The sequence below is a fragment of the Eumetopias jubatus genome, unplaced genomic scaffold, assembly GCF_037043125.1.
Source record: "Eumetopias jubatus isolate StellerSeaLion01/CBP00866 unplaced genomic scaffold, mEumJub1_p1.0 scaffold_3, whole genome shotgun sequence".
In the NCBI taxonomy this organism is placed as follows: Eukaryota; Metazoa; Chordata; class Mammalia; order Carnivora; family Otariidae; genus Eumetopias; species Eumetopias jubatus.
In genome coordinates, this window is record NW_028274809.1 from 87,138,476 (window position 1) to 87,162,413 (window position 23,938).

The 23,938-nt window shown below is 36.1% G+C and overlaps 1 protein-coding gene across 2 annotated transcripts in view; it reads left to right on the forward strand.

Annotated features, from left to right (window-relative positions):
- Window positions 1–1,582: 1,582 nt before the first annotated feature.
- Window positions 1,583–23,938, forward strand: part of LRP1B (LDL receptor related protein 1B) — a 1,880,289-nt gene continuing 1,857,933 nt past the window's right edge. For both annotated transcript variants that reach the window (XM_088022156.1, XM_088022157.1), the window contains exon 1: window positions 1,583–1,781. In XM_088022156.1, the coding sequence (XP_087878282.1) occupies window positions 1,583–1,781 (199 nt within the window). The remainder of the gene's footprint in view (window positions 1,782–23,938) is intronic.

A 23,938-nucleotide genomic window follows, 5' to 3' on the forward strand; every position in this document is an offset into this window, starting at 1 on the left:
TTAGACACTAAATGGTTTGATATACAAGGGAACATCAAATTTGGAATTTACAATATGGGAAAAATGACATAAAGGACATATTTTATAATCACAGTGTAACTATAGAATGGCAAATTTCACATATTCTTGGCAATTTCCCTTAGAGTCACCTTTGTGTTCTTTGATCCAGTCTAATTTTAATGGCTTCTAAGGAGCATCCAAATACGTTTCTGGATAATTCTGCTCTCATAAACAGCTAGCTCATAGTGCTGGCATTCATCTGTATTGTTTAAACCAGTAAACGGCACAGAGTGTTTAAGGTATCTATCCTTTGCTTTTCAATCATCCTGTTCCTTAGTTTTATTCTTTTCTTACAGTTTCCCTTACATCCATTTCAAGCTTCAAAATATCAAATATGAAACATTTTTCAACCTTAGTTCTTAGGCAAGAGTTATGGATGTTATAAGGAAAAAATAAGCCCTCAACTACTAAGATTTCTGAGTTTTAACTCCTTAGCCATTTCTGAATGGCTAACTAAAATTTTAGGTTTTGGAGTGATCATATTTAAAAACTCAAGTGGTCATACAAGCAACTTTTTTTTTTTTAATTCCACCGATTCATGTTCATACCTCAGATGGTTTGGGCAAGTTTTTAAACTATAACTGTATTATGTGGAATAAGAAAAACAAAACAAGGCAAAAACAGTAAAAAAAATCCTCAACATATGTTTAAAATGGTTCGAGGAACCCTTTTAAAGAGAGAAATCCACTGCAAAGCACACTGCCAATCCCTTGCTCTATGATTCCCCGCCTAGGGACCTCTTTCCATTCACTTTCCCTTCTTATGCAAGGGGTAATGACTTTGGGGGTTGTTTTGGGTTTTGTTTTTGCTGAGTCACTATATTTTGCATCTTTGTCCCCAGGTGCTACTCAGCATAAAAGTTAAAAGAGCAATTTAGAAAGCTTCGCATTTGTGTGTTGAGCAGAGGAAACCATTTCCCTAAGAGAAGCTCAGTTACTTAGCTCGTCCTTCCTTCCCGGGAAGGAAGCTTCCCGGGAGGGAAGGTATCAAAACTGCTTTGCCGAGAGAAGCATCCCAGCGCTGTAGCTGATAATTCCAAGCTGGCTGTTAAATGCAAAGCTTCCTGGGCGCCTGGCTGGCTCAGCCCAACGCAGAAGTCTCCCCTTCTCTAAAGACCCAAATCCCTACAGAACGAGCTTTGGAGTTACTTTCCCTTCAAGGAGACCGAAATAATTGTGATTTGTGGTGCTCTCAGTTCGCGGTGGTATTTTCCTGTTGTGTTAAATGCCTCTTACTAAGTAATAGATGTGATTTATGTGGACGACGAAGGGGTGTGTGGTGGATTCGGTGATTAATCAGTGAATTCCCATCCGCTGGCATCTCTCACTGCCCCTCTTTGCGTGATGTAAGATCAGACGTACCCTGCATTGAAAAGTCAAGACACACGAGCGGCTCGCTGGCGCTCACACACTCTCTCTCTCCCACACGCACGCATCCGTACACCTTCCACATCCTGTTCCAGGCAGGAGAAGGCGGACTGGCTGGGCTCATTGAGCTGAAGAATTTCCAGTGACATTTGTAAATGACGCTGCTCGATTCGGGGCTCCGAGCAGCCGCCGCTGCCGCCGCCGCCGCCGCCGCCGGGCCGAGGGCGCCGCGGAGCAGTCTCCAGAGCAGATTTCCTTACCGAGCGACCACAATGTCCGAGTTTCTCCTCGCCTTACTCACTCTCTCGGGATTATTGCCTATCGCCAAGGTGCTGACCGTGGGAGCCGAAGGAGGTAAGGAAATAACTCCATCCTGGCTTCCCCTTTCTTCCTCTGCTTTCCTGCTGGGCGATGCTTGTAGATAAGTGAGTGTGAAACTTAAGTCCTTGTGGCCCCGCTCCCCGGGACTGGTTGGCCACAGTGCTCTGGCCTCGTGGGGGTGAGAGGTGCGGTGGGCGATTTCTGAACCAGGTGCCAGAGTCTTCGGGTTCCTCCCACCCCCAGCTTTTTTCTTTGGCCAGTTACCGGTCCTGATTTTGTCCCCCACTGGGACCGTTTGGACTTGACTGCGCGCTTCTGTCCGCGCAACCCAAGCGCTGCAGATGTTGGGATCAGAATTCGCTTTTCCAAGACTTCCCTCGGCGCTTACTCTCATAGCTTTGAGCTTTTGCAGGCTCAGGCTTCTCCGCGTTGTGTATGCTCCCTTAACTTAGCTCTTGGTTAACTTCCCTACCTGCTGCACCCAGGGTGTGTGGAGGGGGGAAAGAGCCGACTCAGGCCCCTTTGGTCTCTGCAGTTCCTTCCTGAGGCACACTCAAGCGAGATTCCTGTCATCAGCCAAGAGGCTTAAGCTTTCAGGGCGCTTCTGGGCTCAGGCACCTGCCTGAACTTGACTTTCTTGATTCTGAAGGTCTGTGGCACAGCTCATGGTACCAGACGATGTTTACCCACCACTGGCGTTTTGCCGTTGTTTGTTTCCAAACAGCTGATGAACAGTAGAAGTTTAAATGGGAGTGTGTATGGGGAGCAGAGGAGAGAGGAGGTGGGAATGATAATAAACCTAGATTGTGTAAACTTTTGATCTGGAAGCCCAGGAATCCCTGTGCAAGTTTGACAATCTTTGACAATAGTTGCACGGATGAAAAAAAGGAGGAAAAAAAGGTAGATGAATATTTGGGCCCTCGGCATTGGAATGGTTAACTCCCTAGAGTAAAATCAGGAGTATCATAGATCTAGGTTTCATATATGTATATATATATATATATATATATATATATATATATATATATATGATATTTTGGTTTGTTGCTGTTGTCAATGATATTTAATTAGAAAAAAGAGAAATAAAGATAGAATCCTGGATCCCGGTGTCAATAGGCAAAATGTTGCACTGGGAGCTTTAGTGACAGTGTTCATATGAAGTGAATTATGAATTGACTAAAAATTATTGTTTCATTATAAGAAAGAACAGGAGAATGAATTGTAGCGTTTCTATTCAACCTGCTGTTGGCAACCAGATTCTGGTCTTTATAATGTGCTCACACATTTCCTTTACCAGTGGTGAGACTAATATTAGTTCCTTTAGAAAATTTGACATTAACTGAGTGATAATCTTTTAAACGTATCATTGCCACCTAACCACATAGCTTCTAAACTTGTCTTAACTTGCCTTGAAGTTGGTGTGGAATAGCTGAAAACTATACTGACAAAATGGGAGCACATAGCTCTAACTTGAAATGATGATGTCTTTGATCTGGAACAATCAGCTCTCGACCTTCCTTAGGAAGAATCTTTGAAGTTGGACCAGAGCAGATGAACAGAATGAAGCTTTTCAGCCCTGTGAGCTAGCAGAATATAATGGCACTGCAGACTCCTGCTCTTGGGCTTTTTCTGATTGAGTCCCCAATCTCTGCAAATTTGACTTCATCTAGAGCTAAGTCCTCAGTGATTTTGGATGTGTTTATGAGGGAGAGAGTTGTTACTACAATGATTAGAATGGATACCTGAAGAGAATTGTATATATCATAAAAAGTTAAACATGTGGACCTCGATTTTCTCCTGAGATAGAAAACTAAGTATCTTGAAAGATAAGAATTTGGTGCAAATTTAGTTGTTCCATGAAGACAGGGACAGCTAAGATATAAACAGGGCATATGGAAAAGGATTGTTACTTTTTCCTAGAACTGAAATAGTGTCATATATCACCATGTCAGAATAAAAAGTACTATTATAAGATAGCACAAGTAAAAATAGTTGTAGACCAACACTTTGCCACTATCATATATATTTAACACGACTTTCCTAACTGTTAGAAAGGAGCTAAAATTGTCACAGCTATCTATCAAAAGTAAAAAGGGTGGGTCCCACTTGGAAAAAGGGGGAAAAAAGAGAAAATCTTGTTTAAAGTTAAAAAAGAAAGTGCTGCTGCATTATGACAAACTTTCCTCAGTGAAGTGCTGAAACAGACGATATGGGAATATAAACTCAAGAAAGAGGTTAATGAGATGTAGCTTTCTGCACAGGCTTATGTCAATTGTCCTTGAAGAATAAAATAGGCATGTGAATTACACAGGTGTGTTTTGTAGTGCAGGAGCTAGCTTCATGCCAGAAAATGAAAAACCACTTTCAGGTTCTCCAAATATATATTGGGTAATGGGTGACTTCTTAAACTGTGTGAACTAGATAGAAATGGTTGTATTACCTTCTACCTGTGTTGCTCTTTGTTTTGTAAGTTTATGGGTATAAACTCAAACACTTTTTTTTTTTTTTTTAGAACAGGAGTACTTTAAGGTATTTGCTTGTGTCTGATCTACACACATCCACTTGTCCTAATTCCACATTGTTTATTTTCTTGGTTTATATTGATTTTGATACAGAGTTAAGCTAATGTACATGTCAGTTCTTATTAGATTTCATCACATCTAAAGAAGGAAACATCTTTGTAACTCTTAACAGCAAAACGTGAAGGATAAATCATATTCACTTAAGATCAACCAGTGTGTCATATAACAATGTCATATCATATCAAAGTATTGCTTGATAGGGATTAAGACTTAAAAGGAAATGTATTTTAAATTGTCAAATTTTCTGAAAATAAAGGGGATTGAGAAATCTAAAACTAGTCCCTTTTAAATTCCTGAGTCTGATAAGATGGGTAAACATATTTTCAAACAATTAAAGCTCATGCTGTTATAATCATTTAAATGTATATGTCTATAAAGCCATCTAAAAATGGCAATCATGTGTATGTCAAAATTTTAATCTTCCTTCCCTTAAAGAAGAATGAACTGCAATCCATATTTCTTTGTATTCCACAAACATAAAAGTTTTGTTTTGAAGAAGTCTCTGTAATCTTTGAGATTTCTTCTTCTTTCTCTCTTTTCTCAAGCTTAAATTGAAACTGGTAGGAATGGAAGGAGACAATGGGAAAACAAAGAACAATTTCAATATGTTAAAACAAGAGAAAAAATGGGAATTGCAGTGAACAGAGTAAGTGAGGGAAAGAAAAATGGGGAAAAAGCCAAATGATAAATTTAGGAAAAGACTAAATCCAAATTAGTATTTCCTAAAGAAGAGATTAAAGTATCTTTAGACAAAATAATAATTTTTAAAATAATTATTTTCTTCTCATTTCATAATAAATATCGTATGAAAATGTTTGCAGTATAAAAATAATTTAAAGAAACTTCCATCAATGTGAGGTTGGATATAATTAAACCTCTAAGAATGGGGACATACATGCAAATATTGCAGAAAACTCAAATGTTAAGAATGCGAGAATTATTAAGATGGAAGTGATTTTTTTTTTTAACTGGAAGTGAAGGAAGTCTACTTAGAGTGGGGGATGAGTGATATGGTGAATATATTCTTAAGTATGATATGACACTTTCTAAATACTACTTGTCATTTATGGTGGAGACGTGCAGAAATTTTTAGTTTGCAAGTGTATTGGATCCAGGACATTGATTTCTTACTATTTGCCTTGTCATTTTCTTTTCAGAGCCTTGGGTATACCATAAAGATAGGCTCCATTTTAAGTTACCTGGATTGAACATGATTTGGTCTTCTACAGTAATTGCAATGGTTGAGGGGTCTCTGTATCTTCCCTCCATTCTATATATTACTATGATCAATTTCTTTTCATGATTCTACTACTAATTTTTACATCTTATATGAAATGTGCACTCCCCTGTCTTCAATTCCTTCCTAGTAATAGGGATTTTGTATAGTAAAAAGTACCAATCAGATGTATTGAAAGATTTCTGTATCTTCTGTAGCTGTCTGTCAAAACAATTCTTGTATGGAGGAAATACTTGTCTTCATTTTAGATAGGTGCATTCAAAGAGAGTAGAATTAATGCTAAAAGTTAAACATGATTGTACCAACATGATGTTATTAAACTAATTTAGCAGTGAGTGCAACCCACTTACTATATTCATAATATAGATCATATTAAATAATATATATTTAAAATCTTCTTTAAAGATTATATATACATATCTTATTTAAAATGGCTGCCTTGGCACAAACATCCTTTAAAAACACTACTCTAGCTTGAAAATTAGAGAGAGAATTTTTATATGAAACTTTCATTTTTCCAAATTCCAGAAAATATATGTCTGTCTTTGTGATATTGCCTCCTTGAAAAAAAATATGAAATTGAAAAACTTTAACAATTATTTTTCAACTCCCAACATGCAATATTCTAATGATGAATTTCCAATGTAACAAATATTTTGTTGTAACAAAATATGACAGTGGAGGATATAAATGTTAAAATGCGTTTGCTTTTGAAATACCCGTAATTATGATGCCCTCCATGCTTATAATTTGAAACAATGTTTTTAGCAGCTGGAATGCTAAACAAAACTAAAGTGAAAGGTTGAGTACTCCTATAATGAGTTAACCAGAATACATACTGGACCAAACTTCTATCAGGAAATAGTCACGTTTACTCTAGGCAGTTCAAAAACTACCTAGAAGAAGAAATCAAGGTCCCCATATTTAATCTAAGAATAATGACAAAAACCACCTTGATGCACAGAGAGTGCAAATAACAAGGTGGTTTTGTTGTTTGTTTTTTTGGTGGGGAAAGGTGGACAAAACTAATCAAACAGAAAAGTACTGGGATACTTTTTAATCCTTTTTTTTTTTAAATTTCCATGTGGATTGTTATTCTCCAAATATAACCTATATAAAAATCCATTAACTAGATGCATAGGGATGAAACTGCCACATACCAATCACAAATCTAAGGGTCTACAGGCCTTGGGGGTCATTTTCCAGTTGTTTTAGTTAGGATGGAGATCTTTAGAGCTTGTTAGTTCCTTGGGGGGAGAAAGGTTCTATTATTTAAATATTAAACTATGAACATATCTCTAAAAATTAGAGTTTTAAAAAATTACTTTTGGACTAATCCACGTGTGGCAATGAGTGTTAGCTACCTCATGTGCTTTTGAAAAGTATTGTGCTTGCCATAATATTTAATCACTGTTCTCACTATTTTGTGCTCTCTCATTTTAATAAAATGTCAATCTCTCCAAGTACATCTGAACCCTCCATGTTATAGAAAGGGGAATGAAAGCTTCAGAAAATTTTGCAACACATCAGAACAAGTAAGCTTTGACCTCCAAAATTTATATATATATTTTTCTATTAGAAGTTTTTCTACTATAAGCTGCCGTCACAATTTTAGATCTATATTTTCTCCTCATAAATGATTTGGTGGCCTCCCATTTCCCCCCTGGCATAACTACAAGGCCAAGTTAGAAAGTACGTATTATTTATTGCTCTGTTCTGAATTCAGTGATACCAAAATATAGTTTCTGTCTCTCTCTGTATCCTATTGATTTAAGCTATCTCTTTACAAACCCAATTATTTTGACTGAGCTTCCTGACTAAACTAATTGATGGAACTGACTAGTAACTAAATGGGAATCAAAGTTTTAGATATAGTAGCTAGTCAGATGTGGTAAAACAATAGAACTGATCTTGCTTTAAAAGCCTGAAGTTGAATTTTGTGGAAAAACAATAATAACAATGTATTTCCCTAAAAGACTTACACATGACAGTTACCTTCTATACTTTGTAGAGTAAGTAATATGTACCTTTGCCATTATTCCTGTCATAACAGAGAAATTTAATATATTTTGGTAGTAATATATATTTTTATCATGGATTAGCATAAGAATCTAAAATACTATTAGAATACAAATAAGTATATGCTCTGAATTCATTCATATTCAGATAATTACTTTATTGAAAGTAATTAGAAATTTATTATTTTTCTTTACAGGCTTTATTAACTGAATTTATTTTTCTCATTTTGTAAAACATTTTTAAAAATTAAAATATATTCCTAAATGTTATTTCAAAGTTAAGACTTTCTCTCAGCACAGGATACATAGTAGAAATCATTGCAGTGATAAAATAGACAACAGGATTTAATGTGTTTATAAATGTGACTATAATAACTTTCTCATGCAATCACGTTAATTTCAGTCTGCAATTAGATGTCCAATTATGGTTAAAAAATGCAATGGTATAGTTAAATAAATGGGCCCATTCATTTGCTGTTGATTTCCCGGTAGGTCAGATTCTTATAAGTATCACCAGTGCAAAAGGCTAATGCTTAAGTCGGTAATGATTGTGTAACTTATATTGTTCAATAATTATGCCCTCATATTTGTTGAATGATATATTTGGGGTTTCTCAAATATTCCAAAATAGTTGTAAATATGCAACACTTGTCAAAGGTGTCTTTTACCTGTAGAAACAATGAAAGGTAATTCAATTAATATATTCTTACTGTACCAGTCATCCGTTTAATCTTATTTTTCTCAGATATAATCATGTACGTATGAAAGTTTCCATTTATACATGACTAATATTATAACTATATCCTTTATAGAAAACGAATTGAGAAAGTACCTTTTTATATGAGATTTCTTCTAACTTTATTAAGTAAGAGAAAAAAGAAGAAAAAATAGTTGAAGAAGATAGAGCGCGTTGCCTTGCTAAGATGCGGCATTACATTTTATCTCACAGTGCATTCTTATTAACAGTCAGACATCCCTTCCTGAGATGCATGCACCTCATTGTCCTGGCTGGCTTAGCCTTCAGACCAAAGACAGGTATTGTTGAAACACGACCTCATTTTAGTCGAAAGAATACATTTCTTCTTTAGGTAAGATCAAGGTACCACAGATCGTCTCTTGTTTTATTCTTACAATCAATAGGACGTTCCTTCCTAACTTTTCCACATTGCATTGACATCCTTCAAGACTTCCAACACAGCTTAACTTTAGAAATATGAATACATAATTCCTTAAGAATTTTTCTACCACTGAGTTTTTCTTTAATGACAATTTGTCATTGTAGCCCTTTCTTCTTAAAATGAGAAAAGATAACTAAAAATGGGGGTGGGGAGAAGAGAAGTGAAACTTAGTTGTGGTTGCTACAGAAATGGGTTTAGAATGGTCTGTTTTCTTTGGAAATTAGGATGTATAAGGAGAGGAAGGACAAAGATGATGAAATAGTGCATTGACAGTAAGGATTTATTGAAACTTCTAACCACGCAGACCAAGTAACTGAGGCAATTAGGAACCTCAGACTTTTGCTAAAATATGCATTCTAGAAATTTAAAAAAGATTTGGTTTTTAGATTATCTAAGACCTTGTGTGCATTTCCTAAAGCTTTTAATGGTATATTTTATTGGTATGAAAATGTTAAAATAGCAAGTATGCTTTATTAAAATATTCCACTTTACTCAACTCTATTAATTTTTAAGGCATTTTCTCATAATTAAGCTCTTGAAAGTACAGTGATAACGATGCCAACTCATGGGTAAGATTTTTGCCTCCTCAGGTGAAAATATTATGATCGTGCCTACTGGGCATTTGTATTTCTCAGACTGTTTTTAAAAAAATAACTAAGATTTATAGATAGAGTTACTAACTCAGAATTCAGGCTCTTTGGCTGAGTCCTTGTATTGTTATTTTAACAAAAAGGCTAGCAGTTCACCAGCACCATGTTGATGGCTCATAATGTTAGTGCATACAAATCTTCCTTGGGAGAAAATATGTTGATTTAATCCAACATTGGCTAACGTTAAGAATAAGTGGAATTTATAATTTAAACATTTTGGATCTGTACATCTTTAGATATAGTTCTTTCCCCTACTAGGATGTTTTCTTCCTATTTGAGCTTGTTAAGGATATCGTCAACTATTTTGAAATTAATCCTGGTAGTGTAAGAACCAAAATCTTGGCACCTTTTCTATTCTTCTTGCTTGCTGTCATTGCTGGGAGAACATAAGGTTATAAAGAACATGAAAGTTTTCTCTTACATGTATTTTAAGAAAACCACTCCAACCAATTCCATAGAAGAGACAAAGTGGTCTCCTTTACACCTTTCATGAGAGCAAGGAAAATAATGTATGTGAAAACATTATAGCCTGTATTTCACTATAAAACCGGAAATCCCTTACATCTTCAGGATGGTTTAATTTTTTTTTCATTTTTTTTCCCTACTGAATCCATAGGATTCCCAATCCATGTGGTTGGTAGTCATTCACTTACATATCTACCCATTCAACAAAGTAGAGCAAATATGTGCCAGGTACTGTTCTAGGAGTTAGGAGTGAGGCAAGTGAGCAAGTTAGACAATGCAACTGGTTTGATTTAGCTTACATTTTAGTGCAGGAGGAAACAGTCAGCAAATAAACAAATAATATTTTGTTCTAAGAAGAAATAAAAAATAATGTAATGCAATCGAGATAAGTAATTGGTGGTTGTAAATCATAGAAGGCCTTTTGAGAAGGATGAACTATTTGCTGATACAAGAGAATGAGAGGGAACAAGTATGTGTAGTTCGGAAGGAGAAGCCCTCCGTGCAAACCCTTGAGAGGGAGTCAAGAATTTGGTATTTTAGAGAGAGAAAGAAAATCTGTGTGTTTGAAATGAACTGTGTGTGTTTGGGAAAGAGGACGAGTAGGAAAAGGCATATTTATGGGCGCCTGGGTGGCTCGGTTGGTTAAGCGACTGCCTTCGGCTCAGGTCATGATCCTGGAGTCCCGGGATCAAGTTCCGCATCGGGCTGCCTGCTCAGCAGGGCGTCTGCTTCTCCCTCTGACCCTCTTCCCTCTCGTGCTCTCTATCTCTCATTCTCTCTCTCTCAAATAAATAAATAAAATCTTTAAAAAAAAAGGAAAAGCCATATTTATGGCAAAGCCATAAACAGGTCACACAGGACAATGCAGATCAAGGTGAGGCATTTGGATTTTGTTATTATTACAACAGGCAGCAATTGGATGTTTAATCAGAGGTGACGTGACACAGTTTAATTTTTAAGAGCTCTTGCTTGTTGCTGCTGAATGAAGGAGGATAAGAGGGATACAGTAATCCAGTTAAAGGGTTGTCGGAATTGTCCTGGAGAGCGATGCTGGTGGCTTAAATGAGGAGACGGCAGTGTAGATGAGGACCAGGTAGAGAAGCAACTCCTTTCTTTAATTTAGGAAGATTTTCTATAACACTGAATGCAGCACCAGTCAATATAATGAGAGGATAAGGCTATATCCTTAAATACAGCCTCAAACTATTATCTTTGATGGTAAAGGTTAACAGTGAAGGCTATTTGAAAATGAATGCATTCCTTTTTGCAGCACCTTTTATTGATTTGCATGAAACATGTTTCTCAGTGTAAAGCATGTGATGGTCACATGTGAACCCTGCAATATTGCTTGCCTTATTACCTTTTCCCTTATATTTCAGAATTTCTAATACCATCTTCCCTATTACTCCATGTTTTCCCATACCATGTCTGTAGAATGGAATTAGTAGAGTCAGACCCATAGTATTCTTTGGGGGTTTAGTTAAAATAATGCACTTAGTGATAGTCTAAGCATTAGTAAAAATGGCAGTAATTATTTTTTCTTTTATTTCTACTAATCTAAATAAATATAACAGCAGAAGGAGTAGGCATTGGCCTGTGTGATGAAGATTCATTTGTGCATTTTTTTCCCTTGAAATCCTCAGAGTTTTCAAGGAAGAACTCATTTTCATTGTCCCCAAATTCTTGACATGACTGAGAAGAATTTGTGCTGATAGTCAAGTTCCCACTAATGAATATTTGGTTAAAGGGAAGAAATTGTTAAGAATGCTGCTATTGGCTATAATCATTACCCTGCCTGGAAATTCCAAGAAAACTGTAGAAAGGAAGGGGGTAGTGACAGTAAATGGTGGAAAATCTACTGGGTAAGCGTTTATGACCTAGTGGGTATTCCTCTTTGTCAGTCAGGGCCCTTGGATTATTCTGTACTTATCCTGTACTTATCCATACATTCGTTGAATAACCGTTACAGTAACTACTATGTATCATTCAGTGTGATTTACAGACTAGGGAAAGAAACAACTAAACAACAAAAACCAGGACAAGCAATGAAACACTAGTTTAACAATTGTACAAGTTTGGATTTTCAGGAAAAGATTGCTTATGGCTACAAAACAAACTCATTTGGGTCTATTGAGTTCTTGTTGGAGCTAGAAAGGAAAAAGAATTGAGAGAAAGGAGAGAGAAAGGTATTATAAAGCTGATGGAAAAGGAAAAAATATCAGAGCCCAGAAGGTCTGTGAGAATGAAGAAAGGAATACAGTGTTTGAAGGAAATACTGTTAGTATGAAGCTAGTGAGGTACTCTACACCCTAAGTTACTTAAAAATTGTTTCAGGATTTGATTCCATTGATTTTTTTTTATTGTTCCTTTTCTTTTGCTCTCTTTCCTATCTACCTCGAGAAAAAGTGAGAAATTGGTTTTAAAAACTTCATATTCAAATCTGCATTCCAAAGTGCAAATTTAGCCCCCCAAATATTCCCACTCAGTTTCTTTTTCAGTTATACAGGTCATCTAATGCCAAGAAAGCAACTGGGAGTAATCAACCTTTTTGACACTATTTACCTTATGTTGCTAGCAGCAGCATTGTGGATGAAATACTTCACTTCATTCAGAGAAATTACCTTGGAAAAGCTACATGATCATTACATAGAATGTTTAAAAAGACAACTTGCTTTCTTAGTTTTCCAAACACAATACATATTTTGATTAAAGAAGGGAAGACATATACTAAAGACATTAGGTTAAAATAAAGAGAGCCAAAGCTCAGGCATTTAAAATTTTATAAATAAGGTATTGAAATAACAACAACAAGACATTGAAACAAAAGATCTTAACCAATTTATTTGTTGTGTAAAGAGCTTACATGCAGGTTTAGCAGACATTTGCTAGATGCATGTGCAGAAATCAAATTTGTGTATAACTTTAAGTTCAGTCCATTTTTCATTCCTATTGTCAAAATCCCCTTTAATAATTTAGCTCCAAAATTTCAGTAGTAAAATCAACATTTTGCCTAGAAATAAGTTAAATATGAAATAAACACCAAAATTTTATTAAATTTTTGAGTGACTGAACAAAATGAAATTTGAGGCTGAAAGATTTTGCATTAATATTTAATTTGGGACTCGCTGTAAATTTGTTTGCTGTGTACTTTAGCGGGGGGGGGTGCCAATAAGTTTGGAAATAAATTAATCTGAGTAATTGAAAACAGCAGGAAGGGGAAGGGTTACTTGTATATTTGTGAGTACGAGGCATGAATTATGCTCCCTGACTAGAACTCTGCTCACATCACACTGAGGTCTGCTGAAGGACTTTTTTTCCCTTTCATAAGGAAAGCACTATGGGAAAAAGTTCAAAATGAGTATAAGGGAGTTATTTATATTTTAGATAAAGCAAAAAATAATTACTGACTGCATGCTCAGAATAAAAGGCATTGGGCAGGAAATGTGGTGACCCCTTGGAACAAACTTAAACCTGCTATAAAGAGCCAAGGAAAATAAACAAAGCTTATTCAGATAGCAGTTAAGCTGGCGAGACACCTGAAAAATCTAGCAATAGGAAGAAAATCACTTAAGTCAAAAATAAACTTTCAGAGATTGAAGCTGCTTGAGTTCACCAAGATTTAGAGATGAATGCCAAAGAGGATTAGTAAAACTCTCTTTCGTGTGAAAGCAGCAGTAATGGCTCTATCTCCCAGTCCCAAACTCCCGCTTGAGAGTCACCCTGTGAGTGTTGAACTCAGTATACAATAATAATATTTTCTTAAAAAGCAGGACATCATATAAAGGAACCTGCAGCAGCAATCCTGCACTCTTCCCTCCCTTCTGCCAGTGAGAGCAAATGATAGGCCACATTTCTTCTATAGTTACCTGGAAAGAAATAGATTGCCTGCGGCTTCTGAGCTCTCCACTCAGAGAAAAGGCTGCTTAGACCTCTTTGCTCATCATGTTAGGTAATGGCACTCAGACATATCTGACTCAACTTTATGAACTGAAGGGCAAGATATGGGGCAAGTTTTACAAACACAAATGCATACAGCACCCAGGCTAGTCAGAAGGTGTTCCCCCGGGGTGACGTGTAAATTAGAGAACACCCACATTGTCCAAAGGAGCAGCTGATATGTGACTGGAGCAGATTGTGGCCTTGGGTGAATGTGAGCCAAGGGTTGCCAGACCTTTAAATAGTTTAAGAGTGGCCCAGAATCTGGATTATTATGCATAATGCCTTATGTTTTAAATATTGCCCATCAAGATAAAAAGCAACACACACACACACACACAACACAAAGAAAATAATATTGTAGGGGTCAGAAACACAAGTTGATGGATTGAACACCCAAGCTGACAGCCTGTCACCCGTGTGGAGTCCTCCAGTTGAAGACATCAGCATAGAGTTGGACCTGGGTCACAGCAGAAAGACATTTTACTAGGTGCATTGCAAACCAAAAGTGGCCCTAGAGAGCTGAGCATAATGCCTTGAAATTTGGAGTGCATAATTGTTATAGGTCATGGCTTTGGGTGGAAGGATATCAAAGATGAATTTCAATGGTGTCCTGCATCTGTGCCTTTAAAACTTCCTCTTTCTTTTGAGACATAAAGGCAGGGTCAGGGGGAGAGAATGTGGATACAGAGAAAATTCTTAAAGACCCCTCAGAAAATGAATGCTGTTAGACCCAACTGTGACTTGAAGCAGAAACATGCCACTGAAAGTGATCAAAAAAACAAAGCTCCCTTACTAATCGTGAGGACATGCTATGTGGATGATTTCAGTTAGCCTCAACACTCCAGGGACCTCATGAAAAATACTCTAGATGGTAAGTAACAGCCATGTGGTGAAAACAAGGTTGCTGTGCCACACACATCATTATTGAAATGTGGAATGAGGGGCGCCTGGGTGGCTCAGTCAGGCGGTTAAGTGTCTGACTCGATTTAGGGTGAGGTCATGATCTCAGGGTGGTGAGTGAGCCCCACGTGTGGGGCTCCATACTGAGCATGGAACCTGCTTAAGATTCTCTCTCTCCCTTTCCTCCTCACCTTGCACTCTCTCTGTCTCTCCCCCACAAAAAAATGTGGAATGAAAAAATGAAAAGAGTATAAGGGAGAAGAAAAATATAGTGAAGAAAAGATGGCAGAGGTATGATCCTAATGGGTAGACAAATTCTTACGCTGAGACACAAATGGAATCCCATTTAGGTTTGTGTTTCATCTTCCCTTTCTTTGGGAAAGCCGTGACTTAATAAGAGCCAAGTGTGTACTCTATTTCCACGCACTGTCTTTAGATTTAAAGACTAATTCTTATGAAGAATTAGTATATCCAAACTGACTATTTGAATCAGCTTTTTTTTAAAAAAGAAAACTTTTTATTTTGAAAAAAATTTAGACTTGCAAAAAATGTATGCAACAAATACAGCAAGTTGCCATATTCTCTTCATTTAGCTGCTCCTAATGTTAACATAGTGTAGAACTATAATACAATTACTAAAACAAAAAGTTAACATTGGTACAATAAATATTAGTAACTCAACTATAGATTTTATATTTCACTAGTTTTTCTACTAATGAACTGCTTCTATCCCAATATCCAATCCAGGATTCAACACTGTATCAAGTTGCCATATCTCCTTAGACCTCCAATTTGTGGCAATCTCTGTCTTTGGTTTACTTTCATGACTTGTTCTCCATCGAAAAATCCTGGCCAGTTATTTTGTAGAATGTCCCACAATTTGGTTTACCTGAGATTTTCTTATGGTTATGTATTTTTGACTAGAATATCACATAAGAAATCTGCCCTCTTCATTGTATGGTATCAGGAGATGCATGTCAATATGCCTTATTATTGGTGATGTTAACCTTGATCACTTAGATGAGATGATGCCCTTCTAATTCTTTCTACTTTATTAATTGGAATTTTTCTGTAAGAAAAAGTTATTTTCTTTCCTTCTTTCTTTCTTTTCTTTCTTTCTTTCTTTCTTTCTTTCTTTCTTTCTTTCTTTCTTTCTTTCTTTCTTTCTTTCTTTCTTTCTCTCTCTTTCTTTCTTCTTCTTTCTCTTTCTTTCTCTCTCTCTCTCTCTTTCCCTCCTTCCCTTCCTTCTTTCCTTCCATCAATATAGAGTCACAGGTATTTATTTTATTATTTGTGTTATAGTTCAATACTATCATTGTTTGTGTTCTTGCTTAAATTGTTCTACTTTTGGCCATTGGGAAGTCTTTCAGATTGGCTACTATGGCCCTTTTGAGATACTCCCATCCTTTTTTGAGCATTTTTTTTTTCTTTCTAACCCAGCCAGATGATTCAAGCTCATCTTTTTTTTTTTAATGATGCTTTTTTTATTTTTTTATTTTTAAAGATGTTTATTTACTGAGAGGGAGAGAGAATGATAGAGAGAGAGCATGAGAGGGAGGAGGGTCAGAGGGAGAAGCAGACTCCCTGCTGAGCAAGGAGCCCGATGTGGGACTCGATCCTGGGACTCCAGGATCATGACCCGAGCTGAAGGCAGTTGTTTAACCAACTGAGCCACCCAGGTGCCCTCAAGCTCATCTTGATTTTCCCTGTTTTTGCCCTGGAATCAACTGCTACTCCAATATCATGGGATATTGGAACTTCAGACACTTTTAGGTGGATGTGCTCTCTTCAGTGTCATAAGATTATCTTAAGAGTGGTAAACAATTGCAAGAATAATTCCTCTACTGATATGTTTTGATGTTCCAAAAGAAATCATTTTGCTGAGTTCTTTAATTTAATTTAATTTATTTATTATTCTTTAATTTTAAATATTTTATTTATTTCAGAGAGAGAGTGCACGTGAGAGAGAGCATGAACAGGGATGAGGGGCAGAGGGAGAGGGAGAAGCAGACTCCCCACTGAGCAGGGGGCCCAAAGCAGGGCTCGATTCCAGGACCCCAGGATCATGATCCGAGCTGCAGGCAGCTGCTTAATTGACTGAGCCACCCAGGCACCCCTCAGTTCCTCAGTTCTTTAGTTTTAATACAGTAATCCCTGTAGTGATTGATTATCTGCTGACTAAAATTCTAAATTAGTGTGATTATGGGTGATGATGCTTTTTAAGGCATTCAAAATATCACTGTCTCCAAAGTTTCTTAAAAAGTGCATACATTTTATAAAATCAGTTAATATTTATTGATCTTTTCTCAGAAGACCCGTGTTAGGTACTTTTTTAAAAAAAGCATCTCTGCCCTCAGGAGTTGATGGTCTAATTCAGATAATTCATAAATTTTATGACTTATAATTCCAAGGTCATATAAGGGATGATAACAAAGGGTTTGGTCAGACCTGGCAGGTGAGGCCATGGGCCTATAGTGATTTGTATCTTGTCTTTTGGATGGACAGTGAATAGAAAAGCATATGCCAAAGATAGTGAATGGGTTTGATCTTTTGGACAAATCTTGACTAATTGGTAGTTATTCAGATTGCTGTATTGAGAGAGATTATATAGTTGAGTCTGGGTTCTTTAGTAAAGGGCACATTGATGAGTTGGCGATATTTCCAGTGATCAAGTCAGAAGACATATAGGAGTGTTAGTATCTGTCTTACCATTTCCGGTTTAGTTAGCACAATAGGAGCATAGTATGGGTCTCTTGTGATTAAAAAAGATAGCTCCTGCCCATGACTCATGGGTAAGATGAACCAATGAACCAATGGATAAAATTCCAGCTAATGAAAAATAGCTTTGTATAAAAACAAGTGTCTAGAATCTTTTCAAAAGGCCTAGGATCTCCACTTTTTCAATGTATGCAGTTTTTAATTTCCTTCCTTTATAGTGCCACCATGAACATCATATTGCTGGTGGTTGAAGAGGGCTGTTCTTCCTAATCATTTCCAGTGTCTCCTAACTTTGAGCTGCAGTTTTTTTTTTCCCCCTCACTGTAAGATCCACCCCCACCTGCTAAAAGAGCCAAACACAACCTCACTCTCCAAAGAGTCTGATTCATTTTAGGTGCTTGGATACATCCAGTTTTAATGATACATTGTCTAAAAAAATATAGATGTGAGATTATTGATCCAACCATCAGTTTAGCTTCTGATAATAGCTCTAGGAAGGTAGTGAGAAACAGAACTAGTTGGAAAGCAATGCAACACCCATATTGAATTTTTAACAACTTAATACATTTTAGGAAATGATCCATCTGAAAGGCATTATGGCTTGCTGAGAAAAGCTGTACACTGGGAACCGGGAGAAGTGGGCTCAATTCCCAGCTCTGCAACTGACTCACTCTTTGTCCTTGGGCAAGTCACTTAGCCTCTCTCTGTGTCTACTTCCTGCCTGGTAAAATAAGGAGAATAATACATAAAGACTCCCACCTCACCAAGATGTGTCGAAGCTGTTCTGTAACCACTGAAGGATCTTTCTTCCTCCTGCTGGCTAATGGCAAACTTATTTTTATTAGCATCTCGTTTGATTGAATTTTGCAAAAAGAGCATGAAACTACCACTAACTTGAAAGAATCCTTTAATCCTTTAATTTACGCTGGAGTTTTACTGCAGTACATATTGCTTTGTGTTAACATATTCAATGCTAGGAGGAGGGCTTGTAGATCCTGTATCTACAAAAATATCTGTTGCCTCAATCTACTTGAGTGTCAATTATGTAGTCTTGTCCTGAGCACTGCAGAGCCCACTAAAAGAATAGAAGATGAAATCCTGGAGAGAAGAGGTTTACATATAAGAAACAATTAGAGAATACGACCTAGCAGTATTTATTCAAAAATGCTATTGCTAAGGTTAGAGTTTAGACAATGAGGAAATCAATATAGGCTGAAAAATCACAGAACAATGTCTTGGAATACATTGAAGAAATTCCTATCATCCCATGACATCTTCCCTGATTCCTCCAACAAAAATGATCATTTCCTTCATTTACCATCCTCTTTGTTTGATTTTGTTGGCTCATTTTACATTTCTCCAGTTTTCTCTAAATGTATTTTATAGTTTTTTAAATATCTTTCTTTTTAAATACTAGGTAATTATAGATCATACTTTTTCTTTGTTATTTTGTCTCTTAATTCATTTGTATTGAACAGTACCCCATCACATTTTTTTCATGATCTTTATCTTTTGAAATGATTACGCCAATTATAGAATATCTTGTATTCTGAATTTATTTCTTCATTATTTTATTTATCTTGGTCCTGAATCACCAATGTTTTCCTTTTTTTTTAAGATTATTTATTTATTTATTTGACAGAGAGAGAGAGACAGACAGAGAGAGAGCACAAGCAAGGGGAACAGCAGAGGGAGAGGGAAAAGTAGGCTCTCCTCTGAGCAGGGAACGCGATGTGGGGCTCAATCTCAGGAACTTGAGATCATGACCTGAGCTGAAGGTAGACGCTTAATGACTGAGCCACCCAGGCACCCCTCACCAGTGTTTTCTGTAAAATGGATACTAGATCTACAGGCTAGGCTAGATTCCGATTGAATATTTATGGACAGAATATTTCCTAGGTGATATTAGGTATGTGTATTAACAACGCAAACACTAAGAGAGACAGAAAATGCTCCATAGCTTCGGCTTTGCTGAAATGCTCTGCAGTAATGCTGCGTACCGTTGTAGAAAAAAAGGCTGCACTTATTAGCTGTATTATCTTTAATAATTACATTATCTCTTCAAATCTCAGTTTCCTTATAGATGAAATGTGTGATATCTACCATAAAGTCTTGAGGTTTTGAGAAAATAACTATAAAGTGTCTTTTTATAGTAGGCACTCAATTAATGAAATTTTATTAGTACTGGTAGTAGTAATAATGGTTGCTTTTGTAATGTATTCAGTCATATGGTCTTGTATGATGAATATGTTTAAGAATGGCATTCATTCTATGAACAGAATGCAATATTGTTCATGCGAGGATTCCCATTGTAACAGATGAATGTTTCCTGTCTCTTGGTTGGTTGGTTGTTTTAATATGCCCCCATATAGTATGATATAAATGGGAGACACCATTCTAGTAGCTTATAAATATTCTAATAAACAAAGTTAAGACATTATCCATAGGCAAAAGGCTGTATTTCTCTAAGAACTCTCCAAATTCTTTGTCTCAAGATCATCTTGTGCTTTCTACCACTTTAATATAAGAAGAGAAAAATATATACAAGATCCAGGAACCTACACTTGAGTTATTCCCAGTAATTTAAAAACGAAACAAAACAAAAACACAAAAACTAAAATAAACAAAACAAAACAAAAATCACATTAAGGTTGAGATTAAGAGATTAAGTTTTGAAGTCAGTCAGTTTGGAGTCCAATCCAAGCTTTATCACTTATTAGCTGTGTCACATTGGCCAAGATACATAATCTCTTTGAAATTCTGTATGCTTATTTGCAAAAAAGCTCAAAGAGATGTAAGTATAGAATAGAGATATATAAACCACCAACTCACAATCACTGCTAGTTATTATTATATTTTATTACTGTGTATATGCATTTACTGCCTACAGTTGGCAGTTAATATCTCTTAGAAGCCAGTGAAATTATAGTAGGAAGACCAGAACTGTTGCAGAGTCTGCAAAAGGATTAGGCAGAGGAATGGTAGGGAGGAATGACATCCACATCTCACTCAGTTTACCAAGCTTTGTGCCCTAGTCTGGGGTTACATAGGACCAGAGGGGGTTACTTTTTCTAATTAGCCTAAAGATGCCATGTAGGCTCTTGCTGTCCTAGATGGGAACCTTCTAAACACAGGGAACTGAAAGTACAAAGTTAGTGAGGAGCAAGAGAATTGACCTAAAATAAGTAGTTCTGTGGTTCACTATGGTTAAGTCAAGAACTCTTGAACAGAAAGATGTGCAGAAAATATTCTTTATAATTCAGTAGACCTAAGGTGGGCCTTTTAAAGTCATCTCTAGAAGAAGAAGTCATCTAAAATCTAAATAGGGGCACCTGTGTGGTGTAGTTGGTTAAGCATCAGACTCCTGGTTTTGGCTCAGGTCATAATCTCAGGGTCGTGAGATCTAGCTCCGAGTTGGGCTCTGTACTCAGCATGGAGTCTGCTTGGGTTTCATTCTCCCTCTCCCTCAGCCCCTCCTCCCCTCCTCAAATAAATAAATAAATCTTTTTTTTAAAGGATTTTATTTATTTATTTGACAGAGAGATAAGAGAACACAAGTAGGCAGAGTGGCAGGCAGAGGGAGAGGGAGAAGCAGGCTCTCTGCCGAGCAGGGAGTCCGATGTGGGGCTCAATCCCAAGACCCCAGGATCATGACCTGAGCCGAAGGCAGACGCTTAACCGACTGAGCCACACAGTCGCCCCAGTAAGTAAATCTTTAAAAAAAATAAAATCTCTAAATATAATTGGTGAACTACTTTATAATAGAAAAGAAACGTCAAAGAATAAATTTCAGTATATATTTTCATACTCCCTTCTGACGTTAGTCTCTAAAAATATAATTTATTTTTTTCTTCAAATAGTTTAAAATGACATTTTGATTACATTAAAACAGAGAGTTACTCCCACAACTTGCTAACTTACCGGTAGTGCTTCAAGTCATGACTTTGTGTTCATGTATTGAATGTCCTGTGGGGATACACTGCTATGTTGTATCTGAAAGTAGAAAGAATAACTTGTTGGTAATCTAGACTACTTCTCTGATCTTGGTGGTAATAATAAAAATGGCATTTTGTTTTTGTTTTTATGGGTTAAAAACAAAAGTTTTCAAGTTTTTATTATTTATTTTTACCCATATAAGGCTTTTGCATTTGCCTTAAAAAATAAACAGGTGGGCGCAGGAGGAACATCCGTTGTTTCTTTTATTCTCCATAAGCATTACTATATTTATTAAAAATACTAATTTTTTTCCATGAAGAAGGATGTGATTGTGTAATACCAAGTAAATGTTTAATGTCTCTGAGTGATAAATTTACATAAAGGATAGTTTGCTTTCTCATCAGAGTGTGTGTGCTAAAGATTTTCTGTCAGAAGATCAGAATGAAGAGAAAATCAAGGCTTAGCTTTGTGTCTTTTCATATGACCTGTGTCATTCTATACAGCTTTTGAAAACGACTGAACCAGATATCATTTTTGAATGTTAACACTGTACTCTGCTGATGCTATTATTTTCTCTTCAGGTAGGGGGACTATGAGGGATGCCTGATGGGCATGTTTTACTTCTCATTAGGAAGAGCTACCCTTTATGTAAAATAATCTGAAAATTTAAAAGTATGTTTTTTTCATTATTTTTGTCTTTTAACCCAAAACTGCTAAAATTTTGCTTTCCTGCAAAGCAATAAGAACAAATAGTTCTAGGCAAAATATGTACAATGTTATTCTTGGGTTTACTAAAGAAACATAATTTGTTAGAGTAAGCCAATAGTTGAAGATTTTTTTTGTATCTGATCAGTTTATAGATACTACAAAAAATGTTTTTTGAAAATAGAAGAAGATGCCCTCTTTAAATAAACATTACTTATATGTTGCTACTATAAGCAATACAGAATTACTATAGAGACTGTCCAAGTTATACTGTTTTAATCTTGCTATTATATTTTCTACATGGCAGATTCAAGCCTTGCTCTAGTATTATAGAAATAGGAGAAAAAGACGTTAGAACATTTCTAGGGTGTTAAAGTGAGTTAACATCATAAGCACCAACTGTCAGCAAGCTTTGGGGAGCCAGCAGGGAACCATGTTTATCTCACATAATGGATGTGTGGTCACGGATCTCATTAAACAATAACAATCTTTGGGAAATGGTTGTTTCCTCCCCAAGTCCACTCTAAATGTACTCTTTCCTAGTCCACTGAGGTTCATGCTGCTTATAAGGTCATCATGCTCTTTTTTTTTTTGAGTTATTTTATGTTTTGTAACAGAAGAATCTTATCACATAAAAATTGAGATATTTGTCTCTCAAAAATCCATTGAAAAGGAAACCAGTGCTTGAGACTCACTAGGAAAGTTCTTGGGTAAGCATAGTTTCTGTGATAAATTGTTCTGAGTGTAAAGAATGAGACACCCACCACTTGACATGCTCAGTAGTTTTCACCTGGAGTCAGTTGGGGGAAATATGCAAATGATCTAACTTCAGTGACCTTGGCAAATAAATTCTACAAGCCAGTTTTAACCAAAATCTGTAACTGAAAATATGGTCACTAGATCTCTGGTGTGTGGAGCAATGTGGGCATCCATAGGGTGTTTTTGTCCCTTTATAAAAGATTTAATTCATCTTGTTAACTGATACAAAAATGCACTAATGATAAATTAAAAGGGGTATTTGAAAAAGGAAAAAATATGTATATATCCCAACCACTTGGTCATAATGAAAAAGTGTTGGATGTCCAAGTATCCTCATTCAGCCTTGTCTGATTTTAGTACTTTAATACTTTAGTCCTTTAGATTCTCATATAGCTTGTGTTTCAAACGAAAGCAATTACAGGAAATGAGAACGATGGTGCTATGAAATAATCATTAAGATGAGAAGGACTCTAAAAATGTGAATTCTACTTTCATTCATTGATGGATTTTTTTCCCAAGAAGAGCATAGTAGTCAGTGGCATATGCAACCCATGCTTTAGTGAATTTGTTTTTCTTTTTAATTATTAAATATCTATTGATAAATTACTTGCAAATTACACTCCTAGCAGAGAATATGAAGAGACTGACCATATTCCTTTTGATTTTCCAGCTAACCTTAAATCTAGGATTGCTCTTTCACATGGAATTGAAGATGAATAATAACTTATTTGAGAAAAAATAATTTAGGATAATGATAGAGGCTCTAAAATCATAGGAAATATTCACTTCAGAGAACACATCTATATTTGTTTATAGAGAGTTCCCTGTAATTTTTATATTTGTGCCATCTTATGCATCTTATTTTTTTAAGAAGGGAAATATGTTTGACTTTTAGAAAAACAATATATTAGAAAACTCTTTGGAACCATTAAGATATATTTGTGGCCTTAAATTCTTGGGGTGTAATACTTTCGTCTAAGAATTATAATAGTAGAATAAAGCAAAGTGCTTAGGAACATAATTTGTTTTTATTAAAATACATATCTTTATTGTTTATGCATTTTTACAAACCTTATTGAGTGGTATTACTTTTTTCAGCCCAG